At 40.8% G+C, this 9529-nt stretch overlaps 1 protein-coding gene across 1 annotated transcript; it reads right to left on the bottom strand.

Moving 5' to 3' along the window:
* Positions 1-769: 769 nt before the first annotated feature.
* Positions 770-9408, bottom strand: MZT1 (mitotic spindle organizing protein 1). The gene is made up of 3 exons (XM_048933323.1): positions 9290-9408; positions 5447-5592; positions 770-4582 (listed from the first exon to the last, which is right to left on the bottom strand). The coding sequence occupies exons 1-3, from the start codon at positions 9336-9338 to the stop codon at positions 4559-4561; spliced, it is 219 nt and encodes a 72-aa protein (XP_048789280.1). The 5' UTR covers positions 9339-9408; the 3' UTR covers positions 770-4558.
* Positions 9409-9529: the final 121 nt, after the last annotated feature.

Raw genomic sequence — 9529 nt, 5'->3', positions numbered from 1 at the left:
CTGATGTTTTTCCAAAAATTCTTCTCAATTTACCATTTTTTGAAAATTAAGAATTTGTTCTTTTACATTTCTTAATGGTGTTTTATTCCACACCCAACAGGACAGCAAAAGAGGTAGCAACACAGCACGGTTCTGTCTGCATTGAATTATGCCAACGGTGTGCTTTAGATGAAAACTGTCCTGCATAAATTCAAGCATACCTTATCCTAATTTCACACACAGACGCCTATAAGTAATAATAAAAAGTAGCAATTGAAAAAAGAGCCCATCTACATTTCTATGAAAACTATGTTCAGATGAAACTCATGACTGTGCTTAAGCTCTCACAGTTTTGCTACATATGACACTAAAGACAAAACTGCAGGAAAACTGTGAGGAACTGCAAAAATATGATTAGGAAATAAAATGGCAGACGAAACTCAGTATAGATAAACAAAAAAAGGGCACACATGGATACCAGGAAAGGAATTTAAAAAAGAGTAAACAGTCTGCATGTCTAAAAGTTCCCTTCTCAAAAAAATGAGACAAAGTTTCAAATATGGAAGTTATTCCACACCCTTGGGCAGCCAAAGAATATTTAAATTAACATATTTCAGCATTAGTTACAGTAGTACATAGAGGAAATTTAAACATAAATTTTATACCTGCAGAATCATGACTGGCACAACCACCATACTTAAATGTTTACTGCGTAAGAACATAAAGATAGTAAAAATCAGATTCAAAATAAACAAGAAGCATCAATTCTTTATGCCACAGACATCAGTTGATACAAGCTGCTTTTATTCAGGAAGCATACAGTCCCAAGGAAACTGGACAAGTACTAGAAAAAACAGCATTAGAGATTACTAATAGACAAACCACATGATGTTCAGGAAAGCCTGGAATAGAAGACATTTGGAAGCTAGAATACAGAAGGAAAAGAACCAAACGTGCTTATATTGTTCTTATTCTTCCTCAGGCATCTGCTTTTGACTACAGAAGAAAAGCTATTGTGTTACAAAAACCTTTAGCTGGAACCAGTATAGCTATTCTTGTTTTCAAGTCTTCAAGGTGTTTGACTCCCTACATATAAATCTAAGTTAAACATTACCAATTAGCTCCATGTGAGAATAAAAAATATTATGTATTTACAATTTTATAGCTGCCAAATTGAGTTCTGAATATCTAAAACATGCTCTGACTCTATAATTCTGTATGAGACATGGTGTACCAGAAAAAGTCTAAGTGCATAAAAACAGCAAGTTCATCAATGGTAAAATGACAGGCACAACTTACCTAGACAGCACTGCACACATATTACATTTGCAAGCTGGTTTTAAGCATTTCAGGGACATAAAACAAACACTGAAACCACATTAAATGTAACAGAAGTTAGAAACATTTGTGTATTTCCAGTGGCAAAGTGATAAATAGCAGTGGCAAGGGAAGCCATCAGAATTACTAAATTACCTAAACATCTGGTAATTGAAAGTAAAAACAATGCACTGGCTTGAACAAGCACTCTAATTTCAGAAGCATTCGGGGTACATTTGCTGTTTAAAGTTTAGTTCCTTGGCTCTCTTCAGAAACAAATGATGACCTGTCGACACCGCAAGAACGCTTTTCTGCTTTTGCAGCACTGAGTCCACCTAAAAGTAAAATAACCAACTGCTCTTTTGTTTAACAATTTCAAGTTTTGCTCATTTCTCACATTTTCTATGATACATTTCATTGCCAATTTTTCATACTACTACAGATACTTTCATACGTTCAAAAACATTATACCCAGTATTCAAAAGTTTTAACACAGATTTACAAAAGATTTTAAACGTGTATGAGTAAGTTAAATGATACTACTTACATACATCTCTCCCAGCTTTGTTATCTGAAAGTTTTTATACCTTCCTGGAGTGATTTCTAGGCCAGAGTATTTGGAAATTACTGGTGCTCACTAATGCAGAGGAGAGCAATACAGAAGATTGGAGGCATTTTTAAGAAAGGGAGAAAGGAAGACCCAGGGAACTACAGGCCGTTGAGCCTCACCTCTGTGCCTGGGAAGATCATGGAGCAGATCCTAACAGAAGCTGTGTTAAGGCACATACCAGATAAAGAGGTGATCCAAGACAGCCAGCATTGCTTCACCAAGGGCAGATCATGCCTGACCAATCTGGTGGCCATTATGACAGAGTGATGGCTTTGGTGGATGGGGGAAACCTGGTGGATGTCATCTACCTGGACTTCTGCAAAGCTTTTGACATGGTCCCTCACCACATCCTTCTCTCTAAAATGGAGAGCTGTGGATTTGAAGGATGGACTGTTCAGTGGATGAGGAATTGGCTGGCTGGGCACAGCCAAAGGGTTGTGATCAATGGTTCTGTCAGGGTGGAGGCTGATCACAAGCAGGGTCCCTCAGGGGTTGCTCTTGGGACCAGCGCTCTTCAACATCTTCTTCAATGATGCAGATGATGGCATCAAGTGCATCCTCAGCAAGTTTGTGGATGACACCAAGCTGAGCAGTGCAGTCGATACATTGGAGGGAAGGGAAGCCATCCAGAGGGACTTGGACAGGCTGGAGAAGTGGGCCCATGAAAACCAAATGATATTCAGTAGGGCCAAGTGCAGGGTGCTGCACTTGGGTCAGGGCAATCCCAGGTATTTATACAGACTGGGGGAAGATCTCCTTGAGAGCAGCCATGCAGAGAAGGACTTGGGGGTCCTGGTGGATGAGAAGCTGCAGGAACCAGCAGTGTGAGCTTGCAGTCCAGACGGCCATCTGTGTTCTGGGATGCATTAAAAAAAGGGGGTGGCCAGCAGGGAGAGGGAGGTGATTGTCACCCCCCCCCCCCCCACTCAGCTCATGTGAGGCACCATCTACAGTATTGCATCCAGGCTTGGGACCCCCACTATAGGAAGGTTGTGGAGCTCTTGGAGCAGGTCCAGAGGAGGGCACTAAGATGATCAGAGGGCTGCAGCACCTCTCCTATGAGAAAGGTTGAGGGAACTGGGCTTGTTTAGCTTAGAGAAGAGAAGGCTCTGGGGAGACCTCATTGTGGCCTTTCAATACTTGAAGGGAGCATATAAACAAGAGGGGGAATGGCTGCTTACAAGGATGGATAGTGACAGGACAAGGGAGAATGGTTTTAAACTGAGATAGGGGAGATTTCAGTTAGGTATTGTTCTTCACTCAGACGGTGGTGACACTCTGCAACAGGTTGCCCAAGGAGATTGTCGATGCCCCATCCCTGGAGGCGTTCAAGGCTGGGCTGCATGTGGCTCCAGGCAGCCTGGTCTGGTGGTTGGCAACCCTGCCCAAGTCAGGGGGGGTTGAAACTCGATGATCCTTGTGGTCCTTTTCAACCCAGCCTATTCTATCATTCTGTGAAATAATGGTAAGACATTTAGCCTCTTTGATCACTTCCTGTAAAGCTGTGACCCAGATAGAGTATGTGATATAAACTCAAAAGGAACTTTTTTGTCTACACAAATAAAAATACAAGGTTTATTTTTATGTGTGCTTCCCCTATCAGCTGTGGAGCTTGCTTTGGGTTCTATTAACACCACTGCACACCTTAAAAAGATTCTAACAAAAAGCTGGAAAAGCTAAAACAGTAGCAGAGGACAAACACAAAGAAAATTTTCTTCCTGTGAAGAAACATAATTCCTGGATGCAAGGACATTCACTGCATGATAACACGCTCAATACTTCGCTGCATATCTGGAAAGACTTGTTTTAGCATCAGCGGAGATTCTTTGTGCTGAATGAGAAGACACTCCTACACCAAATGACTGTTTAACATTCACAGCTAGATCTGTCCCTTCTTGTAATGCTTGTAATTACTAGGAAGTAACAATATATGCTTAATATTTTCAGCTTGGGTGTTCAGAACATAAGTAAACAAATAGCATTTGATATTCCATGTTACCTAGATCTCAAACTTACATACATCACTGCTTATACCAAAATTCCTTTCTAATACAAGTTAGAAACACTTTTTCCAACAGAATTAGAAGGACAAATCATTATAATCAAAAGTGCTTTATTTCTTACTTTCAGAATGTGACTTAAATGACTTAAGTCATCATCTGTACTGTAATTAAAATCAAGTCAATAGGGGCTTTTTTCCTATTTTTCCCATAGATAAAAGCATCCACTCATTTCCACACCAATTCAATAGGAACAAACAGAACACACTTCTAAAGGATGCATTAGCAAGCTACATTCATGATAACAACATTCACTGTTAAATACTAGTAATTTCAACAAGCAAATCGATCTCTGATACTGTTTAAAAATCTTGGATGCTGAAGAAGAGGAATTGCAGTAAGTTCACTCCTGGTTCATAAAAATAACTAAGTATTCAAGTGTGGTAAGATTTAAGAAAATCTTAAGTGGTGGGCCTATTTAAGAAAACCAAACTTTAAGCTCTCCCATACATTGCTTTTTTCAAGATCACTTGCAGAGATATTCTGAAACCTTCGGATATAATTTCACTTTGTATTTCTGAGCAGTGCCCAGTGTTCCAATCCTTTATTAACTCTACAACTTTGAATTCTTCTTACAAAGGCTTCTACCACATCAGCTTGTCATATTTTCAGCAGCCTAGAAAAAAACCAAACATATTTAGTCAGCAAAAACAGACATCATTTATGTTGTAGATTTGAAGCCAGTTATGAGATAAAAAGGGAAAATGAAAGCAACACAAATAATAAGACAACTACAACAGAGAAGAAATAGAACATCCCTCAATCATGTATATGCACAATTAAGCTTATATACACACATTAAACATGTAAGCAAATATAAAATATGCACAAGTGTAGGAGAGTTAGAAATAGTCAAAAAACTGAAAAATAATGGGGAAAAAAAAGCCCTGAGTAGTATCCATCTAGTCAAATCTAAAAGCTGAGTTCTCTAAGAATCAGAACATAGTCTTCAAAAACAGGTATATAAACAACATAAGATACCATGGAAAAGGAACCATAATGTTTAGGTAGGCATTGTTTAAAGGGCAGATGAGGATTTTTTAACTATAGTTATCTTCCCTATTAACCAAAGTTATATATGGCTTTTTGTAGTTTGGTATTTATGATGCACACACCATGAAATGCTGTAATTTGTCTTTTGAAAGATGTAAAGCACAGGCTAATGAGGTTACAGCAATGTGTGGAGACTACATTAGCCACAACAGCTTCATGAACTTGTTTACAAGTATTGCTGCACACTATGAGGCCTGAGGCTGTATAAGGAGCTGATACAGGCTGAAGAAGAGAGCCGCAATGCAGTCAGGACATGATGCAGATAAAGGGGCAAACAGTGGCTGAAAGCATCCAGAAGATAAATTTGTATATATCTATATACATATTTTTTTTTACTTTAAAGGAAAACTTAGAAATTGAAGTATAGCAAACTGAAGCATGGATCCAATTCTCTTAAAAGCATGTGCTTTTTAGGCAACAGCATTACCTTTAGAGCTTCTGTAGCCTTACGCAGTTCTTTAATAACAGAAGACAGTGCTTCTGGGTTGATGCCTTGTTCACAAAGCCGCACACAAATAGACAAGGTCTCCATATCCAACCCAGTGTTCAATATTCTTGAAATCTCAAACAGGACTGCAAGAGGAAAAAAAAAAAGCAAGTTAGTCCCTACAGTGATCAGAACAGTTATTCATCAAAACTGAATTTCTCCTGTAGAGCGTGGAAGTGGCAGTCATGGAATCTCAACAGTATTCATTTTTGGTTTTCCAATGTATAAGGTAGAAGCCACAGGTTCTGAATGACTTCAATATAACAGAAAACAGTGAGTAAAAAAATCAGTTATTAAAATGCTCGCTAATTATCTGAAAGATGGCTATAAGAATAGCTGCTTTTGAACTCCAAACACTTACTGAAAGTCCTACTTAAATGGACTAGAAGCTTTGACAGTTGTTTTCAGTTTTACAGCCCTTTCCTCCTATAGCTACACCGAGCTTTATGTCTAACATTACCAGCAGGCTGAATATAAGTAACAGTATTTGAATTGTATTTGTTGTGAAGAATGACATGATCACGTGTCAGTATGAAACTTTTTGTTGAAGGAGATCACAGTCAGTTTTGCATTGAAACAAGTCTCCCTCTTCCAAAGGCTCCTTGGAAGGCCCCATTTACCTGATACCCTTACAGTTTTCATTATATGCACAACACCACACCTTGTCACTACTTTGTTTACGCTACAGTACTCACTACCATGAAGCTAAGACTTCATTTATTTACAGCCCCAAATTAGGGGAAAGAAGCAGGTCATTCTTACCACATGAAATCAATATGGTGACTACTGTCCACTTGACAGCTCTGGAAATAGCCTGTGCCAGTATACCAAACACTGTAGCATAGCCTCAGAGTTGCATTTACCCAGGCCAAGCCACTGAAGGCCTAACACATCCACTCCATCCCGTGGAATTCACAGGGAAAAACCAAATATTGTGTTAAATAAAAAATAAACACTGACTTCCATATAAGTACATCAATACTCATGAAGCCCCATAAGCAGATTTGATTAAGAATACACTTAAGAGAGGAAAGCAGTCTGCCAGACCACAGTACTAGCTACAAGACACAAAGAAAGCTGCCCCCCCCACAACACAGTATTTGACTTCCATTAGCTGAAGGTAAACTACTCCACATGGTCCATTACACTGCACACCCTGCCCTTTTGGAAGACCAACACTCACATAGAGCAACAACAAATTGATGCATTTGTAATAAAATGCAACTGAACATTAACTGCTCCAAAAGTGTTAAAGACTATTTAGTCTTTCCAGAAACAAAGAACTGTTATTTTTTCTACTCATTTAAAAGTTCATTATAAAATTTACTAAGCCTGATACATATCTGAAGGCAGAGAAGTACACGTGAAAAATGATAAGCTCAAGTTTCTTATGCCAGAGTTGCTCTCACTGGTCTCTGCCAGTATCTAAGCATTGAGCCACCTTTGGTTGAGATGCAAAAGCTTCTCTAAGAAAAATTTGAGCTCTTAACAATTCTGCAGAGAATCACGACTAAATGTGTACATATGATATTCTAAATCAAATGTTTCACTTGCCTAACATTTATTGTTTGTGTTTTTTTAAAAACTATTTCTACCAACCCATTTGCTTCCTTTATGTGCATTTCATATGCAACAATAAAACAAGTTGCAGCACAGATTCCCTGTTCTATTCTAGGAGGTCTGAAAAACCTCATCACAGGTCTTTTTTTTTTTCCTCTTCATGAGTCTTATTCAAGGAAAAGCTAATTACATAACATAGCCATCAGCCTTCACAAAAAGAAAGTGCTTATAAGCACATTTGTCAAATAAAAATTTCAAAAAAATATTTTGAACAGCAGAAAGGACCCTACAGCAATTTACTAAATACTGCAAAAGGATGAGGACTCCTTTAAGCCAAATCTTTAAGCATCAAGTGTATTTTATTTTTTTTTTTAGGTAAATGGAAATTTTACTTCCAAAAAAATTACCTGACCTCAGTGGATTAAATTATGAGAGTGCATCCTAAATATACATATTGTTACAAAGGAAGCATGGGTTCCAAAATCTGAAAGCTAGCACGCTTTTCACTGAAGTTCTTAAAGCCTTACTTAGCCTTTAATTCTGCATGCTCTTGCCTGCCATCCTGCAGAAATGGAAAAAGGGCAGTTATAAAAGTACAGTTATAAAGCTTAGTATCACCGTCCTTCCCAAACAAATCTCTCTTCAGGCACACAGGAGCACCAACACAGCCTTAACAGGCCTGCCAGTCCTGCCTTGCCTCCAAAAGCAGCTGCTTGGTGAAAATACTGGGTCAAAGGCTGCACAAGGTCACAAGGTCTTAGATAAAGAATACAGTCATAGCTAGAATACAAGGTAAGGATGTAAGAAGATAGCAAATATTAAGCAATACAAGTGAATACGTGCCTCTAGTGTCTCCAGACCCTCATTAGAGCATTTCTAAAAGAAGTCTCCATACTCAACTCAAGGGACTTCTCATCAACTTTCCACTCAGTCTGAAACCCATGTAAGCTTTTAGCATTCATTTCATGCTTACTGAAGACACAATTGAAATACATTTCCCATACCTGCTGTCCTCAATTACCTATAGTTGGCTTGGGGGAGAAAGTGAACAATTGCTCTTTAGACATCCTGACTATATTTCCCACATCTCAGAAATTTAGAAATTTGCCAACACTTACAATGCCACTCTGCCACACTGTTTAACCCACAAGAACCTCAGTTTTCTTTATCAGGATCTACTCAAATTCTGTAGTAGCAACTGCTCTCCTCAGAGCTTCTTAAAGACTGAAAGAACTGGGGCTGTTCAGCCTGGAGAAGAGAAGGCTCAGGGAGACATGATAGCAGCTTGTTAGTACCTAAAAGAAGCCTGTAAGAAGGGGACAGACCCGTTAGCAAGGTCTGTTGAGAGAGGACAAGGAAAAATGGTTTCAAGCTAGAAGACGGGAGATTTGGTTTTAAACTGAGGCAGGGGAGGTTTAGGTTAGATATCAAGAGGAAGCTTTTAATTCAGAGGGCAGTGACGCACTGTAACAGGTTGCCCAAGGAGGCTGTGGATGCCCCATGCCTGGAGGCATTCAAGGCCAGGCTGGATGTGGCTCTGGGCAGCCTGGTCTGTGGTTGGTGACCCTGCACATAGCAGGGGTTGAAACTCGATGATCTCTGTGGTCCTTTTCAACCAAGGCCACTCTGTGATTTTATGATAGAAGTTGCTCTGACAGGCAGCAGACACTCCACCCTTGAGACATTCAAGGTTAGACTGGATAAAGCTCTGAACAACCTGATGGAGCTGTAGGTGTCCCTGTTTACTGTAGAGAAGTTGGACCAAATGACATTTAAAGGCCCTTTCCAACTGAAACAATTCTACAGTTCTTCACTACCACCCTTCCTCAAAGGAGAGACACAGACTAAGCCGAGCTCTCAGCAATAGGCCCGTTAACAGAGCTAACAGGTCAACAAAGAGGCCCCAATGGTGCTCTATGCTGCAGACAGGGACAGCCCAAAGACGGAGGCACAGCTGCTACAGCCCCACAGGTTTGCCCCCCTCCACCAAATTCCCAGCCTGGGCCGCATAACGCAACTCACACTGCCAACTTCGAGCAAACTACTGAAACCAACCCCACATATCTACAAACCGCTATGCCTTATTAAGCGCTCAGCAGCAAACCGAGAAGCATCACGAGACCCAAAAGCACCGGCACAACGGAAAGGGCCGCACCCACAACCCCGCCCGCCTCAAGCAACGAAGGGATAGGGCAGACCCCCCTCCCAGCCCCAAGCGCGCACCGTCCATCGTCTCCCGCACGGCGTTGAGGCTGGCGGCATTGCTCGCCATGGCGACCGCCTACCCGGAAGCAAAAGGACCCCCCCGACCCCGCGTCATTCGGGCGCTCCCGCCTCCCCCCGACACGTGACACCCCCCCCCCCCCCCCCAAACGGAACCCTCCCGCTCGGCAGCAGGAAGGGGAGAGGTGGGCTTACGTTCGAATTTGTGCAGCGGCTCTCCGAGCCATTGGTCCGTTTGTG

The sequence above is a fragment of the Lagopus muta genome, chromosome 1 (assembly GCF_023343835.1).
Source record: "Lagopus muta isolate bLagMut1 chromosome 1, bLagMut1 primary, whole genome shotgun sequence".
NCBI lineage: Eukaryota > Metazoa > Chordata > Aves > Galliformes > Phasianidae > Lagopus > Lagopus muta.
This window is presented reverse-complemented; position numbering and strand designations above follow the sequence as displayed.